Genomic DNA, 18,520 nt, shown 5'->3' on the forward strand with positions numbered 1-18,520 from the left:
CAGATGCCGAATGACAACAGCAGGCAAACAACGATAGCAAGGAAATAACATTAGCAGGCGTGACTGGGTTTAGGTGAGATATGGAAGGGGGTAATAGGTGCGGAGAAATCAGCCTTGGTAACGAGACAGGAAACCTAGGTCTCGGTTCACTCCAGGTGGATGCAAACAGGCAAGTCACACAAAGATGCAGCTAGACGGAGGAGATGCAATGCAGACAGACACTGAAAATAATTAAACAGGCAGATATAAGAAAAAACAGGTAATAAGAGCCAACGCAGGCAGGTTAGACGATGCTGACAGACAGACAGGCAAGCGGCGGGAAGAAGGGGGCCAAGAACAGCACTGCAGGGAGGGCGTCTGTCTATCCCACCCACCGATGACAGCCTCTGGAAAGCAGGGCAGAGGCCGAGACGGGGAAGGTGCTCCCGGCTTCGAGAAAAAGGAGTGTCGGGCGCGCAAGGGAACGCGGAGCCTGTGCACGTGTGAAAGTGCGGGTTCGCGGACACGGGGGGCGAGGCCAGGCTCCCGGGTCCATCCGCCCCTCCATTCCCGGGCTCACCTCGCGGGCTGCTGCGCCCCCATCGGGCGCTCCGCGGAAGGGGGCTCCAGCCGTCCCAGCCCGTCACTCGGCAGCGGCCTGCGGACGCCTCAGGGCGGTCTCCATGGCAGAGCGGTCACCGCCTCCCTTAGCAACGCGGCCCGGCCCAGCCCCGGAGTGATTGATTGACTGACGGGCAGACGCCCACCGCCCCGCCCCGCGGCGCCTCAGCCAATCGGGAACCGGCGTGCTGAGGCGGCGGGGGGAATGGCCAATCCGAGCCGGACTCGGGGGGAAGCGGCGTGAACGTCATGTGACTGGCCAAGATGGCGGCCCCCACGGGAAGGGCGTGCGCGGTGCTCCGAGGGGCCGCGCCGTGAAACGGCTGTTTGCTTTGCGGCTGCTTATCGGGAGGGGCAGGCGGAGGGAATTTTCCCGGTGGCGATTTGAAGGATTAATTGAGGGGAGGACGAAGGAAGCGCTGGGTGAGTAGAAGGACGACGGCTTGGGTTCGGTCGCACGGACTCAAGGTCATTTCTGTCTTTTTACGGGGGGTTATGCGGCCTGAGAGGTTTTGTGATGGCGGGGGGACGGCTTGCCATGGCCAGTTTCAGCGCATACGGAATGGGTGGTGTACTGTATCCTTCCCTAACCAGGATCTGGCTGCAATGCTGTGCATCCTGATTTGGAAATAGAACCCGTTTGTTTCAAGCGAGCTGGCTCCAAGGTAGGTATGTGTATGACTGAACCCTTGTCATTCACTCTCCCACCGCCGCCGGTAATAGAATAATATTTTTATGTGTGCAGTTAAGCAGGGTGAAGTGCAAATTTGAAAATATATATGGGATGTTGATTATATCTGTATCCTCCTTGTGGAAATGGCAGAGAAGTTTTGATTTACTCTCATAGTGCAATATGTCTTTATTGGCTAGAACAATTGGTGGTTTGATTACTCTTATTAGAACGCCGTGCTTCAGAGTCTGCAGGTTGCTTCTCGGACTATTTCAAGTAAGCATATTCCGTTCCTATCTCCAGTGAAAGCAGCTGTAAGTCCAGTTGCACCTTAAAGACTAACATTTGTAGCAAGGTATGAGCTTTCATGAGTCAGTGCTCACTTCTTCTAGCTGTATCTAAAAAAGTGAGCAAGGACTCACGAAAGGTCACACCCTGCCACAAATTTTCTTAGTCTTTAACATACAAATAAGTTAAAGCAGGGTAGACAGTATTGACTCCCACCCTACTGTAGCCTCCCATAGAGGAGGGATTAAGTGAAGCTGAAATATAGTGGAAGCAAAATTATTCAAATGGTTCTTGAAGATTAATTGATGCAATATGGTCCTTACAGCTCTGTTTGTCACGGGCAGCCTCTGTTCTTTAATCAACAGTGATGCATAATATGACCTTTAAGTCAGAATGAAAAGCTGTAACCATTACAGACTGGCTGAGCTCTGCTGTGTCATGGGCATTCTACTATTATTGAGAACTGACCTGTGGAAAGAAGAGCTAGCATGTTGTTTTTCCCTTTAACTCCAATTTGTGCAAAAAATCTGCTCATCTCTCTGATCCACGGGACTGCATCTTCCCATGTGCTCTGCAACCACAGCTTTGCTCATGTCAGATGGGTGCCAGCCTTTGGGCAAAATCAACAACTGCCCATACATGTGCTTTCTCCAGTGTGGCTCCCAGTTCATGGAATCGCCTGCCTGAGGTTAGGAAGGTTCCCACTTTCCTGGCTTTCTACAAACTGGAAAACTGAATTATTCAAGAGGGCTTCTTTTCTTTTTTTGGTACAGGAAATAGGGTTGCACTGTACAAAATGGTTCTCAAACTTACTTGGATAAATGATTGTGGTCTGTACTGGACCATTTCCACAGCAGTGAAATTCCCCGTATTGATGTTTTTAAAACTGTGCATTATGTGAAACCTTCTGCAGGAGATTTTTCCTCACCAGGCACAGACCCAGCGTTTTCAGAATCCCCCTTTTTAGCGAGTTCCAAAAACATGGGGTAAGGAGAAAACTTCAGGTCTCCGCCTGGTGAGGAAAAATCAAATGTGGAAAATTTCAGAGAATCCAGTTTTAAAAGCATCAATGCGGGGAATTTCACCACTGCAGAAATGGTCTTGTTGTGTGGTTTACTGTAAAAAGGTAAAGGTTCCCTTGCTTGAAAGCCAGTCGAGTCCGACTCTAGGGTTGCGGTGCTCATCTCCGTTTCAAAGCCGAAGAGCCAGCGCCGTCCGAAGACGTGTCCGTGGTCATGTGGCCGGCATGACTAAACACCAAGGCGCCCGGAACGCTGTTACCTTCCCACCGAAGTGGTACCTATTTATCTACTTGCAATTTCTTGCTTTTGAACTGCTAGGTTGGCAGGAGCTGGAACTGGAGACGGGAGCTCACTCCTTCATGCGGCAACTCGGGTCTCGAACTGCTGAACTACTGACCTTCCACAGCCTGCAGTTCAGCGTCTTTACCACTTGAGCCACCGTAGCTCCTTTTACTGTAAGCAGGGTCCTATTATGTTGTGGGCTTTTTTGCACCACTTAATGTGTCATGTTAATCCTTTTGCTGTACTTCAGTTTTTTCTGGTCGCTCCCAGACTTCTACAGTCCTAATGCGCTGTTTATTGAATGTCCCATTTTGATGACCCACTCTGTGTAATCTGACTTGAGTCCCCTTGAGAGAGGCAGATTATAAATAACATAAATAATTGAAGCTTTTGCCCAGCATAGACCTTTTTTTACTTGGTAGTGCCAAACTGCTGTTAAAAGTGTAACTACAGTGCCCAGTTGAAGGGTTGGCAGCTGTATCTGCAATACATAGAAGTGCATCGACTTCACCGTTCTCTTCTCTAGGCCGCTTCTCTTATCTGCTACTGTGAACTGCAGCTTCAGAGATGCCGGCTTGCATTTTGCCTGCTTCTTCCCAGCACTTAAAGAGAGCTGAATGCAGAACTCGCAAAAGGAAGAGTCGCCGTGGTGCAGTGGTGAGAGTGCTGGACTGGGACGTGGGAGACCTGGGTTTGAATCCCCACTCTGCCATGAAAGTTTGCTGGGTGGCCAGTCACACAGTTGGCCTCACCTACCTTACTGGGTTGTTGTGAAGATCAAATGGAAAGAATGTTGTAAGCTACTTTGGGTCCCCACAGGAAAGTAAAGTGGCATATACAGGAAGTAAAATAGACTGGATAAACTTGATACGCATTAAAAGCCCTCCCACCTATTGGCTTTGTGCTTATGATTCTTGGTGGCTAGCGCATTCCACTGTGTTACCTTTTTTTAAAATAAAAATGAACCCCTCATGTTCAGCTGGTAATGTCTGTTCTTTATATGCATATGTGTTTCAGGTTCAACAAAAACACTTGTAAGTAATTGTGTAGACTGTTTTTCATTGCAGGATGTAAAAGTTTGGTCTGAGGATAGGTTTGACATCCTGAAAATAGACGCTGTAAGCCAGTAGTGTTTGGTCCGATCGGTCATGTTACGTAAAGTTTTGATCTTGTGGGATGAGAGGCAGAGATCAGTCTCTTAGCAGAGGATGGTTTTTAAAACAGGAACTGTCTGACCTTTCACATCATCAGGACCTGTCATGGTTAATATTAAAAGAATTGGGGATCTCTCCTGACAGGAAAGCCGTCAGTCATGAATTTATCTTCGAATCTGCTTTTATTCTCCTCCTCATCTCTAGCAAAATGCCAGTTATTATGAAGAGCCAGATGCTTGTGGAATGCCCTGGAGTATAAATATAGGGATTGACTCAGTTCTCAGTTGCTCCCATTAAGTTCTATGGGAAAAAGAAGAAGAGATTGGATTTATACCCCACCCTTCACTTGGAGTCTCAGAGCGGCTTACAAACTCCTTTCCCTTCCCCTCCCCACAACAGACACCCTGTGAGGTCGGTGGGGCTGAGTGACACAAACTGCTCTTTTTCAAGGACAGCTGTGCCAGAGCTTGCGACTGACCCAAGGTCACATCAGCAGGTGCAAGTGGAGGAGTGGGGAATCAAACCCGGTTCTCCCAGATTAGAGTCCGCGCACTTAACCACTACACCAAACTCTGAGTGACTTACAATTTGCTCACCAAAAAGTGAGTGGCTTACAATTTGCTACATGCTAGGAGAACAATACTGGTCCCAGCAACTGGAGTCTCATATGGTTTAGTACCATGTATCCTAGTCGGGGAAGCTTGAAGACTTGCCAGTTTTGGCTCATGTCCTGTTCACCAGTTGCAAACAGAGATCTAATTTTTCATCAATGGGATTGGTAGTTTGTCAGTATGTTCATGGGGGTCTGGCAGGTTGTCTTGCTGTATTCTGTACTAACCGTGCAGGACAATGCAGTTGGCTGTTCGTACATGAAACTTCTTACACAGTCCGATTGATAGATTCAGGTGGGTAGCTGTGTTGGTCTGAAGCAGCAGAACAAAGTTGGAGTCCAGTGGTACCTTTAAGGCCAGCAAAGTTTTATTCTGGGTATAAACCTTTGTATGCATGCACACTTCTTCAGATACACTGAAACAGAAGTCACCAACCATTACATATAGGTAGAGGGTGGGAAGGGTGTTGCCAGGAAGGGCAGAACTGAGAAGCCTGCAGGTGAACACTTCAAACTTCCAGGACATTCAATGAGGGAACCTCAAAGGAGCTGTTTTGGTGCAAAGGAATTTCAGAAACAGACTAGAACAGGAGATTGCTTTGTTACAAGTTATTACAACACTCAGGACAATGGAACCCCCAGGCTTAACAGAGATAACGGTTTCTTATCCCACTACACATACTGGTGTCATTCACTTTTCACATCTGTTTGCAAACTTTTATTATGCTGTAGGCTAAATTAAGTTTTATCAATTTCCTTAATCCAGTCTTAGCTATATCTACTGCTCAGTTACTTCAGCATCTTGACTCTAATTAGCCCTTCCCAGTAACACCCTCCCCACCCTCTACCTATATGTAATGACTGAGGACATTCTGTGTCACTGTATCTGAGGAAGTGTGCTTGCACATCAGAGTTTATACCCAGAATAAAACTTCGTTGGTCTTAAAATGTGCCACTGGATTCAAACTTTGTTCTACAGTCCGATTGAGTTCAGCTGCCCACCTGCACCTGCTAAATAACGGCTCTGATTTGCAGGCAATTGTCTAAATAGACAGATCGTGCACAAATCATATCAATCTGTCATCAATAAGTGCTGTGATTCAATACAATCTTACTTTCCCGTGTTTGTCCAGTAGTCCTTAATGATGTTGACGGCTGCCAATCAGTTTTGCATTTGCAGTTCTGGGGAAACCTCACACAGACACATGAACTGAGCAAATGGAATGATTGGCTTGCATCTAGTCACCACCTTTGGACACACATGGACACGTGGATTTGCCTTCTACTGAATCAAGCCATTGGTCCACCAAAGTCAGTACTGCCTACTCTGACTGGCAGCAGCTCTCCAGGGTCTCAGGCAGAGGTCTTTGCCATCACCTACTACCTCATCCATTAAACTGGAGATGCAGGGGATTGAAACTGGGACCTCCTGCATGCTGAACAGAGGCACCACTGAGCCACAACCCGTTCTTTAAAATTGCAAAGTTCAACGGTTGAATATGTTCATGGTGGAATTTAGAGCATCCCTACCCCTAGTTAACACATTCACCACCCATAAAAGTAAAGATTGAAAGGAAACAATTCCTGTTTAGGGCTCCAGGTAAAATGTTACCTATACAGAGACACACGGAATTCCTCTAAAGGGGTCATACTGCTGGAGAGGGGGGTGGGGTGGGGGGGCGGCTGTGGATGTTTGGCTGTAGTTAATGGCTACACTTTGGAGTGCTGTTAATGGTCTAAAACTAGCTCTAGACCATGAAGCATTTTGGGCCGAGCGTAGGCTTCCTTGGTACCCCAAGTTGTACAAGTTGGCTTCTGTTTACCCCTTGAGAAAAGTTAAGCATCGCCCTTGGGGGAAACATTGCAGTGGGGGCCAAACTTGCCCACAGAGCTCAGTTAAAACACGCTAGAACTGGGACTTATATATTTTCTTCCTCCAAAGGAATCAGAGCCACTGAAACTGTGTTTTCACTGAGAGGTAGGGCTGTTGTGCCTGGAAGCGTGCGACTGGCCCAAGATCACCTTGGGAGCTTCCATGCCAGAGTAGAGATAGAAACCTGGGTCCCCCTAGGACCCCTCTATGGCGGTACAGCGTCAGACCTCTTTGACATCAGCGGGTAAACTGTAACTTATGCCTTCTGACCATTCTCTGGGTGAGATGCTGAAGTGAGCTCGGAGTTCTGTTTCTTGACCACAGTGCAATTCAACGCCACTCAGGAGTTACCTGTACACAGCAGCCGGTTCATCTGGGAGGCCATTTTTGGCTGAAAAGCTACATGAAAATATAAAGCAGGAGTCCCCAACGTGGAGGCTGTGGGTGCCATGTTGCCTGCAGAGGATCAGATAGGGCAGGGGTGTCAAACATGTGGTCCGGGGGCTGAATCAGGCCCGCAGTGGAACTGGCTATCTTCTGCTTCTTCTTCCAGTTCTGCTGCTGCTGCTGCGTCATCGTAGGTTTGCAGCTTACAGATACACACCTGAACAGCATACTCAAGATTGCAACAGCACAGACATTTTGAGGCAATAATCCAGAGCAAGGGGTGTCAGTTATCAGACACTGTTAAATAAACAAAATATGCAAGAGTGCTAATGTTTTAAGCATGTTTTTATTTTTTTAAAGTAAAAAAAAACACCCTTCATGTTTGTGCCCTTTATAAAGTTTATATCTCCGCTACCACTGGCAGCAAGGAAGTAAGATAGCTCCACCCCCACCGGGCAGGGGCAGGCAGGCAAAAACATCCCGAGCCACACAGCGGCTGGCTTGTGGGTCTCCCCGCCCCGTTCCCAGCAATGCAGGAGGTTTTGGGCAAATTGTTGAGAGTGGGGGGTTGGTCAATGGTAACAATCCTTTTTTAGCCTGTGGCCAGTGGCCACCTTTGGATTTCCAAAGCGGAGCGGACTAGTAGTCATCTCTCCTTACAGTCTCTCCTGGCCATGGAGCAGGCGGGCTGGGTGTGGTTGGGGGAGGGGCGTGCAGTGCACAGGTTCTGCTGCTGTCCCCTGGCCTGAACAGGGGACCAAGCCCGACTCCCAAGTTCCCAACTCCTTTTCAGCCTCTCGGCAGCCCACCTTTGGATTTCCAAAGCAGGCTAGGCAAATAGCGCTTCTGGTCATGGAGGAGGGGCCTCTGGGCCTCTGGGGTTGTAAGGGAGACGTCTCTGTGTGAATCTCCTGCATTGCTGGGCACAGAGGTTGATGGGGGGAAGTTGAGATTGCTCTGGTTCTGCAGCTGGGCATGGCTGCGATTAGCAAACATGCTCCCCTATGTAGGCCGCTGCCACTGCAGAGGGGAGAGATTGTTTTGCTTTTGGGGTTTTTTGGGCACTGGCACATTGGCACACTTGTGGTGGACTGGTTCTGCTGCTGGGCCTGGCTGGCTGGCATTGGCATTGGCGATGCACATACATGCTCCCTCAGCCTGTGTGCTGCCGCTCCAGTGCAGTCTGGAGAGATTCTCTGGTTTGACCTAGTTCTGGTTTTGGGGCACTGACTGGCATGGCAACCTGGCTGGCCTGGCACAGGTGGCAGATTGCTCTGGTTCTTCTGCTGCTGGGCCTGGCTGGCTGGCATGCACTTGCTCCCTCAGTCTGTAGTGGCTGCTGCTGCTGTCTGGAGAGATTCTCTGGTTTGACCTAGTTCTGGTTTTGGGGCACTGACTGGCAATTGGCAACCTGGCTGGCCTGGCACAGGTGGCAGATTGCTCTGGTTCTTCTGCTGCTGGGGCCTGGCTGGCATGCACTTGCTCCCTGTAGTGGGCTAGTGGCTGCTGCTGCTGTCTTGAAAGATTCTCTGGTTTGACCTAGTTCTGGTTTTGGGGCACTGACTGGCAATTGGCAACCTGGCTGGCCTGGCACAGGTGGCAGATTGCTCTGGTTGTTTCTTCTGCTGGGCCTGTCTGGCACAATGCACATGCTAGTGCTGCTGCTACTGTAGAGAGATTCTTTGGTTTGAGCTAAGTTGTAGTTTTGGGGTTTTGGGCACCCAGTTTGGTAGCGCAGGTGGGGGGGCACTTGTATGGTTCTGCTGCAGTGTGGCTGGCTGGTCTGGCAATGTACAGTTTGAAATTGCAACACGCAGCACACTCCCCCAAACAGTTTGCCCCCATCCCTCCATTGTTCTCTATGGTGGGAAAAAAATTACATTTTTTCCCACCATAGAGAACAATGGGATGGGGGCAACCTGTTTGGGGGCCCATAGAATTGGACCCCCTGGTCCAATCTTCATGAAACTTGGAGGGTGTGTTGGGGAGAGGTTCTAGTAACCACCCTCCAAGTTTGGAGCCTCCAACTCCAAGGGCCATATGATACAATGTTGCCGAATTGCCGCCGAATTTCGGCGGCAAACCGGGAATAAACTGCAGAAGGCTGATCTGGGGGCAACCTGTTTGGGGGGCCATAAAATTGTACCCCCTTGTCCAATCGCCTTGAAACTTGGTGGGCATGTTGGGAAGAGGTTCCAGTGAGCACCCTCCAAGTTTGGAGCCTCTACCCCAAACCCCCTCCCCCCCAGCCCCCCGCAAAGTTTCAAGAGGATTTTTGCCATTGACTTCAATGGCCCCATTGGTTACAATGGACCCGAATTTTTCGGGATTCCCGAAAATTTTCAGATATCTATTCGGGTTTTTTCGGGTTTCCCGAAAAAATTCGGGTCCAATAAACCCGAATCCGAATTTTACCGAATTTTTTTTTTTTTGCACATCCCTACTACCTGGCATTACATTTTATGACACACATGACCCGGCCCATCAAGGTTTCATTTATGTCAGATCCGGCCCTCGTAACAAATGAGTTCGACACCCCTGAGATAGGACTTTTGCCCAGCGAGGCTTTTGATTGACTATTGGAGATTAATGTTGCTTTGGCAACAGCTACCACCACAGCACAAGGATCTACACTGTGTTACTGGAATTAAGCTGAGGTGATAACTTTGTGGCTGGCTCGCGGGGAGGGTGGGGTAAAAATGCCAAAATAACTTTTAAAAAAATTAAAAATTTGAGGCAGCCATTTTGTTGCGTCCACCGTGACATATCAGAATTCCAAATGTGCCTGCAGACTCAACAAATCTGGAGACCCCCGACATATCCAGTCGCACAGATGCAGGGCAGCTGGCTTTCAATAACAGCTTCACACAACACAGTTGGAGAGGGTTAAGTGTGTTTCCGTTTCGTTTGCCGGCATTCTTTCTCAATAATGACTTGTGATGTGTGTCGGATTTGTTTCTTGTCAGCCCCGCCTGCTCGCTGAAAACGAAAATGGCAGGAGAGATCCTTGATCCTCTCTTGAGGAGAGAGAAACGCCAAGCAAGAGACCGGTCTGAGATTCTGCGAGAAAGGTTTGAGCGGCTTCCAGAAAAAGACAAGTGAGTGACAGGCCCCTTGGCCTTTCGAACAGTTTTATACCACTAATGGTTACACTAACCCCAGGTATATGGTCTTCAGTGGTTTGCTCAGCGGAATATACAACACCCAGGGTGGGCCAATGGAACGCTCCCAGGTCTCATTTTCTGCTTTCATCTCCCTCATTTTTAAAGCATGCAACGATTCATGACCTAGCTGAAAGGATTAAGATGGGTGTGGGATGTGTATGTGTTGAATATTAGCGTGTTGAACTGTAGGCACCGGATATTCTTTAGTGATAGAGAATAGTGCATGCTGGGCCATGCAGACTGTGGAGAACTGTTGTTGTTCTTCACCTCTCTAAGAACTTCTTTGACAGTCTCCAACATGGATGTAACCATTTTGTGAGGGTCTCACCTCATCATTTCGATTTCTTCGGTGTTCTCAATTGAAAGTATTGGCTGTCGCACGCAAAGCCCTTCACGGCCTTGGACCCTCATAGCTGCGAGACCGTCTCCCCCCCCTCCGCCCAGTCCTCTACCAGGTCAGCTTCACTCATCCGAGCAGGGTCTTCTGCAGGTGCCAACCTGCAAACGGGCAACATCAACCACTGCCCGTACATGTGCTGTCTCCGTTGTGCCTCCCCCCACCACCACCTTATTGAACAGTCTGCCCGAGGAAGTCAGGAGGGCTCCCACCCCTCCTGGCTTTCCACAAACTATGCAAAACTGATTTAAGAGAGGTTTTCTACGCAGATAAGAGGGTAGCACTGTACAAAATGATTCAGTCACTCAGATAAGTTATATGGGACTGTGGTCTATAGTACTGTGTATAGCTTGCTACACGTTGGATCCTGCTATGTAATTTTGCTTCGTTTAAAGGGTCGTGCTGACAATTTGCTTTGCTTCGGTTTTGTTTCTACAGCCAAAATCCTATTGCATTGTCTACTGAAAGTCGCAGCCTGTCGATTGTGTTAATTCATGTCGACTCACTCTGTATAATCCAACTTAAGTCCCCCTAGAAAAAGGTGAACGATACATAGAGAAATAAAATGGACCAGTGGCCAGGTAGTGGCAGCTCTATTCCTCTGCTGCAGAAGGGAGTCTTGTGGCACCTTAAAGATTAACAACTTCATGGAGGTACATAAAGTTTCATGAGCTGGAAACAGGGTTGCCAGCTCTGGGCTGGGAAATACCTGGAGACTGGGGAGTGGAGCTTGGGAAGGGCGGGGTTTGAGGAGGGGAGGGACCTCAGAAGGTTACAATGCCATAGAGTCCACCCTTCAAAGCAGCCATTTTCTCCAGGGGAACTGATCTTGGTTGTCTGGAGATCAGTTGTAATAGCAGGAAATCTAGATTTTGCGGAATCTCCAGGCCCCACCTGGAGGCTGGCAACCCTAGCTGCATCCCAGTGCTGTCAGGTTGAAGGAGAAACCTTTATTCTAATGTGGCTTATGCATTTATAAGGATGTATATGACATAAGTCACCAGACTGTAGGGTTTTTCCCCCCAGGGGACTAGCAGTGTGCCACACAATTTTCTCAGCTTGTCATTATCTCCAGCCAGAGACAAGGCCTGCCCTCCTTAGGAGGCATCTAGCTGTGGTTCTTGTACTCTCCCATCTGCTCTCGTTTCCTGCCTGAAGCACTGCTTGTGTTCTTTCGCAAGGCCTGTGAGGTTCCCCCCCCTCCCTTTTCAGAAGGACAGATACCTTCCTGTAGGAAGAGACAGGGCTACCTTGGGAGCATTACTTTCAGAATTATACACTTCAGCAATTTGTTTGTTGGCCACTTGTGTGAGACAGGATGCTGGACTAAACGGACCACTGGTCTGAGGCTCCTCTTACGATTCTGGTTATTCTGCTTTAATGCTACAAGACTGAGATGATATTTAAGGAGTTGTCCAGCACATACCATATCCCGATGGTTCCAGAAATAGGCCCGTTTGTGTTATGAATGAGAGAGGAGGTGGTCCAGGCAATACTCCACAGGTAACTAAAGCTCAATAGCTCTGAGGTAGCAGTTCTAAGATACCTTTCCCCCCCTCTCCCGGCTATTCCGACAGGAGTTTATTTCGAACGGGATCCTTCTTCCTTGCGTTCAACTCAAGCTTGTGCGGCTTAATAGCAGACAACTATCTGAGGAGGGCCCTGAACGTAACCCAGGCTCGGCTTGCGTCCACTCTGCCCATGGTGTTCTTGCCGTTCGCCTCAACTTTGGTTGTTTACGAATTTTGCATTTCCCAGCCTTTAATGCGAGGTACGATGCTCAGACTTTCAAACTTAACCTTTGATGTGTACTATGGTATCTCACATACCTGAGGGACTGCCTTTCCCCATATATACCCCGGAGAGCACTTCGGCCAGGGTCACAAAATCGTTTGGCCCTCCCAGGTCCCAAGGACGCCAGGCTGGCTGTAACCAGGGCAAAGGGCTTTCTTGGCAGCGGCTCCACACTGGTGAAATGAGCTCCCGGAAGAGACCACTGTCGGAAGAGACCTGTTCCGCAGGGCCTGCGAGGCGGAGCTCTTCCACCAGGCCTTCGATTAGGAGCAGTCACCACCAGTACCACCACCAGTACCGTTATTAACTGTAGAGCCTGGCGCCTGGTTTAGTACTAACAGCCTGTGCCTGCCGTTCAGGTATGAGAAGATCAACGAGCTGAATACTCAGACAATCTATACAATGTATAGCACCATCTATATGATAAAAGCATTACTGCTAGCAGTTGATATTGTTATAATGTGGTTTTAATGAACTGTTTTAACAGTATTATGGTGTTTTGATTGTCGTTATGTTTTATGGCGTAAGCCGCCCTGAGCCTGCTTAGGCAGGGAGGGTGGGGTACAAATTTGAAGAAATAAATTGTACAAACAGTGGGGAATTTGCAAGCAATGATGTTTGGTGGCTTTGCTAGCAGTGGACACGGGAGCCACCCGACAAGGAAAAAGGCAGGCCACGGTCACCACCCCCCCATTCTTATCTAGGACATGGGGTCCCCAACGTGGTGCCCAGGGGGCGCCATGGTGCCAATCCAAGTATTTTTAGAAAACTGGGTGGGGCCAGATGAGCTCCTGCCCAGTAGAGCTTCTAATTACCCATATGAGACCTGAGCGGCTGTGCAGGTTAAAATAACATTTCAGCAGCAGCTGCTGCTATAGTGTTCGTTGTATTCCTTCTCTGACTCCTCCTCCTCAGTGTATTTTTAAAATTTACTCCTCCCTTGCACTTGGGCTTCCTGTGCGTGCCTGCCTGTCTCTCCCTCCCACACGGCCATTCTGTGGTTGCTGCCACCACCCTGTGTCAGAATTTAAAAAGTGTGTGGAGGTTCAAAAAAGCTGAGGGACTCCTGATCTAGGGGCTTGTGGCACTGTAAAGACTGACAACTTTATTACGGCACAAACTAGAATCCGCTTGATCAGGTGCATGGTGCTGGTCTGCGGTTGGCAGGTGTATTCTAGAGAGAAAATGCTTTTAAAAGGACCCGGAAGCGATAAAACACAAGAGTCTGACGCCTCTATGCCAGGCTCAGCTGCGTGCAAAATAAGCGGTGACCCCTTCACTGCTTTAATCTTCTGGGATTATTCTGTAATCTGCCCAGAATGAAAAAGTCAGTTGTTGCCCTGACCTGGATGGGCCAGGCTAGCACCGTCTTGTCAGATCTCAGAAGCTAAGCGGGGTACGCCCTGTACTTGGATGGGAGACTCTGATTCAGGTCCCCAGGACTTGATTGGCACTTCCCACCAGCACAGCTTCACTTCCAACTGCCTCATAAACCATGCTTTAGAAAAGTACTTATTCTATCTACTGTATTCTTAAATTAGGGCTATAAATTACATACAAACCCAGGTCTGTCTGCGAAACCTGGGAGGTGCAGGGTCCCCCCCCTCCCCCCGTGTGTACATTTGAAGTTGGAAGCCCACTTCACTTTCAGGTTTCGTATAGGGTTGGATTTTTCTTCTCAGGCAAGGAAAGAAGGTGGTCTCACCTGATCTCCCTTCTCACTGTCCTCCGCGGCTTTTGTCTACATTGCTCCCATGATCCCCAATACATGGCCTTTTAGAGGGGGGTGGGTCTAAAAGGGGTATCTCCTCTCTCTTGTGCTATTGGTAAACCTGGCAAGATCCAACCCATATCCTGCCAATTACCCTACAGAACAAGAGGCGGACATAGTCCTTTCAGTATCAGATCGATATTACTTCCCTGCCACACATTTCCCTTTGCCGAGTCAGGGCTCAAGGCTATACCTATACTTTCTAGACCAGTGTCCCTAACCTTTTTGAGCTTGTGGGGACATTGGGGATTTGGAGACAGTGTGGTGGATGCAGCACAAGATGGCTGCTGCAGCTTACTTTCAGTCACACAGCAATGTTTTGAAAAATCTATACAACCAATGCAGCGGCCAATCAGAAGCCTTGCTGGGCAAAAAACCCACCTGACCCCACCCACTTTCTAAGAACACTTAGCGGGCGCCAGGGAAGGGGTCAGCAGCAGTGTTCCCTCTAAGCTGAGTTAGTGTGAGCCAGCTCAGTTTTTAAGCCACTGGCTCACACCTTTTTGCCTTCGCTCCGGCACGATGGCTCCAGAGCAGACTCATTTATGCAGTAGCTCACAACTTTGATGCCAGCAGCTCACAAAGTAGAGTTTTTGCTCACAAGACTCCACAGCTTCGAGGGAGCATTGGTCAGCGGGCACCATGGTGCCTTCAGGCAGCACATTGGGGACCCGTTCTAGACACTGGTGATGCGTGCACACCAGTGGCGGAGCAGGTTATGGGGATTACTGTGTTGTCTTATTCTGTCTGGGTGACGAGACTGCCTTATAGTGGTGGGAAGGGAGGTTGTGGGGTGCTCCTTCTCTCCAGAGGGCAAAAGCACGATGTATGCGTCTGATGCTATCATTTTAATGTTCATGACAGACACAACGGTGGGAAAAGATGGGCGGTAGTAAAGCTTTTCTGATGTAATTTTTGAGCTGCTTCTTACTGTCTTGGCAGTATCTCACACTAATTAGGAAATACGGATTTTTAAAAGACTGAACCAGCCCTGAAATAGGAGAGTTGTCCTCACATCAAGAATGCTCTACGTATCTGATGTAATTTTTAAAGGATACGTGAATAACTGTCATCCACAAATAAATAAATAAATGTCATCCAGTTTCTTTTATTCCTCTCCAGGTGATCTAAACTGTGCAACTTGTGCCTCAGTCAGAGGAGGATTAATTGGAGCCTTTATGGGTTGTGTGTATCCTGCACTCACAGCTATTCCGCTGTGTGGAAGTCTCGCAGCTAGGTATATTTATAATGTATGTTGAAGGCCCCCTTGCAAATGTGGACAGCCCACCGTCAAAAGAGCATTATTGTAGCTGAAGAGGTACTGCCATGCTTGACAAGCAAGCAAATACTTAAAACTGCAGTGACGTCCTACGCTGGGATAATTTCAGTTTCAAGAACTCTCCCACATAAGTTTTCTAGGATAAGCACTCAAGTATTTACGGTTGGTCTTTGATGGCTGGATGGCAGTGTGGGAAAAATACCTGAATGGAGGTGCAAATAAATGGATCCTGCTGTAAATGGTGCTTGTGCAAGATTCATATGAGAGAAACTGCACCTTAAAAACCACCTTAAAGTTTTCCAGGGTATAAGCTTTGGAGAGTCAAATCATCAGACACTTCGGAAATCTTTCTGGTCTGTAAGGTGGTCTTTATGGTGCAACTGGACACGGACCGCACTCTTCTACTACGACCTGATGCAGCTACCTACTTGATTATGCAATGCTGGCCTGTCTCTGTGATGCGTGTGCAAAAATAGTGTAAATTTCTTTCCTTGGGCTAAGGCACTTTAATATAATGTATAATTGGTAGTCTTTGGAGCATCTGTCTGCTGTAGAATTCCTCTACTGCAGGTGTTTCTGCTGAAGGGTTTATTATTTTGACAAATGCTCCCCTCCTCCAGTTACTATTCAAATTATTCCCTTCATTCAGTATATTTGCATTAAGGCATCCTCCAGTGCACTCACCCTAGCACCTTTCTTGCTTCTTTTCTCTGACTGCTAATTGGGTTTAATAGCATCCATTTGGGGTATATGAAACTACATAACATGCTTTTATGTAACCGGTAACTCCCTCCTTTGAGCAGGTATTTTATATCCTGAAAACTGTAGTAGGGCTTTGGCACCTATTTTTATTTTAAAGTAGAACGGGCTGTTTTTTGTGCAACAGGTTTACCACAGTTGCCTTTTTTTGTGATTCTCGTGGGGTTTTTTTCTTTTTTTCTTTTCCTGGCTTGCATCTGTAACCAGCCGCTGCCCGGCTCATTTATTTCCGAGGGCAGATGTGAGAAAGATCGGAGAGCGATCGGGCGAAAGGGAAACCGCGCAGGATTCCTTTGGTGGGGTGGGCGCCGGATTGCTTAATCTGGAAGGGATCCCCCCCCCTCTTTTTTGTGCAAATAAAAACCACGTACCTTTGAGATCCTACTTTCTAACTTGAAAAGAACAGCTGGAGAAACATCTGTGTTGGGTTTTTTCTTTTTTTACCCGGAAGAGCAGGGGAGACAGAATAAACAGCCTGTCTGCCTCCTGGAGATATTCTTGTATTATTATTTTTTCCCAGTTTCCTTTTTTTGGGGGGGGGGGGGATACTAGAATATTTGGTTTAGCTGTCACTGAACTAAAATGTTCTGTTTTTCTAGGTATTCCACAGCTCCTCTGCCAAGTAAGGAGAACATGTTCCGGTACTGGATGGCAGTTTGTAAGCCAGCTTACAAAAAGCTGAGGTTTGCTGCACTCCTGCAAGCTGCACTGGGTACCTACTTGGGCACAAAGAATTATGATATATATATCAAAATGCTTCAGTTGCCTGAAGCTGGGAGGGATCCTGAAGAACTCATTGAATAAAATGACAAAATTTTGCAGCTACTTGTGTGCTTGATCTTTCCCCCTTCATGAATATAAAATCCGCATTAAAAGGAAAAAAAAGTAGTTCTCTTGCCAAGTGCTGACCTGGCAATTATTAGCCTTCCTGTAAATGCCACAGCTCAGCATTTCTCACACTGGGACCCACACGGGTACTTGGGGGGGGGGGGTCCTGCAAAGCAGACAGTGGGGCCCTACGTTTTTTTCTCCTAAAGGAGTACCCTTGCATATTCAAGTCCTGCCCCGATGTTGTACCAAGCACAATGGAAACACAAAGCAGCGCTATTGCCCAGACAAGAGAGGCAGCTCTGAATGAATTCAGTCAGTTTCCTATCAGGCAGGGCTGTTCTCCAAACTGTTGCAGGGATTTGCTGGTTTTAATGGAAAGTGAAAAGGGCATTGTTCAATAGAGACCCAGGAGAGCAAAATTAAAACTGTAATCTACACAGGGCCTGGCAGCATGCCGTGTAAGGGCAAAGTGACCTAGTTTTAGAGGATGAGTAAGAAGTTTTTAATCTCAGAAATGCTGCTTAAAGGAAATATTATAACAATTAGATGCTGATTCTTCCCTATTCCTTTAGACACAAGCTGTGCACGTTGTCCTTACTGACCTCTGACTCTGTAAGTAGAGTGATCTACTGCATCCATCTGAACAGAGTTTCTTTTAGACCTCAGGGGGTACTAAGAAACCAGTGAAAAAATAGCCACTTAAGACTCTACTCCTTCTTTTAACTGACACACACTGTTATATGACATGAACACATTTTTTTGGTATTTTTTCTTGTGTGTGTGTGCACGTGAGTATGTTTGCACCTGGAAGTCATGGCGACCTCTGGTGACTGACCCCTACTGGGGGCCTGAAGGATATTCAGAGAGGTGGCTGAGTAAAGCCTGCCCCTGTCCTCCCGACTGCTGGTATTTCAAGGAGGTCTCCCATCCAGAGTCAACCTGGTTTAGCTTCTGAGATCTGACTTGCCTGGGCAATCCAGGTCAGGGCATGAACACAAATTTTTTTGAACTGTAAATAAACATCCAAAAGCTTCCAAAAGGTCAAAATTGGAACCATGAGATAAGGACCAACACCACAGTTGGTTGAAGGTGATGCATGCATAACTGAAAGGCTAGATTTCAAATCTCAACTAAGTTCCAGTTCACTGTTTATCTTACTCTTTAGCTCAATTTCATATGAATGTAGCAGAAACCAGTAAGTAGAATTTTTCAGGCAGCTGTAAAGCTCTTTACTGCTCTTTATTCAGGCTATATTGGGGGGGGGGGGGGGTTTGCCCTGTAGGTCAGGACATGGAAGGGGGGGAGAGAAGGGATGAAATGCCCCTCCCCACCTTCAGCACAGCTGTGCTTGCTGAATATGGAACGGAAAGACTTTCAAACCCCCTATATCTCTTTCCTCCAGCATGTTCCCCCACCCCGCTATTTCTCCACGGGAGTCATTTGTCAATTACCTTTATGGGCAGGTGGAATGACTGTGGGTAAGGAGAGGAATGTGGGAAACCTCAGTCCTAGGCATAGATCAGCAGATGCACAACACTACAGTGGCCTGAAACAATTTAAGCAGGCACTGCAAACAAATGAACAGCCACTGTAGTTTAACAGGTCGGTTAGTTATTAAAGTCGTAGTTTTGCAAATGCA

General features: G+C 47.8%; 1 protein-coding gene across 1 annotated transcript; it reads left to right on the forward strand.

Annotated features, from left to right (window-relative positions):
* The first annotated feature begins 858 nt into the window (after window positions 1-858).
* Window positions 859-16,867, forward strand: TMEM126A (transmembrane protein 126A). Its single transcript, XM_015427726.1, has 5 exons — window positions 859-1,023; window positions 9,853-9,984; window positions 12,025-12,218; window positions 15,135-15,249; window positions 16,650-16,867. The coding sequence occupies exons 2-5, from the start codon at window positions 9,878-9,880 to the stop codon at window positions 16,852-16,854; spliced, it is 621 nt and encodes a 206-aa protein (XP_015283212.1). The 5' UTR covers window positions 859-1,023; window positions 9,853-9,877; the 3' UTR covers window positions 16,855-16,867.
* The last annotated feature ends 1,653 nt before the right edge of the window (window positions 16,868-18,520 follow it).

Source organism: Gekko japonicus, unplaced genomic scaffold (genome assembly GCF_001447785.1).
Source record: "Gekko japonicus isolate JY-2015 unplaced genomic scaffold, Gekko_japonicus_V1.1 scaffold393, whole genome shotgun sequence".
NCBI lineage: Eukaryota > Metazoa > Chordata > Lepidosauria > Squamata > Gekkonidae > Gekko > Gekko japonicus.

Bases quoted from the DNA above. Each gene is read 5' to 3' on its own strand.
- TMEM126A (XM_015427726.1), top strand. From the start codon at position 9,878: ATGGCAGGAGAGATCCTTGATCCTCTCTTGAGGAGAGAGAAACGCCAA. The intron at 9,985-12,024 runs GTGAGTGACAGG...CTATTCCGACAG, and splicing joins CGGCTTCCAGAAAAAGACAA to GAGTTTATTTCGAACGGGAT. The intron at 15,250-16,649 runs GTATATTTATAA...CTGTTTTTCTAG, and splicing joins TGTGGAAGTCTCGCAGCTAG to GTATTCCACAGCTCCTCTGC.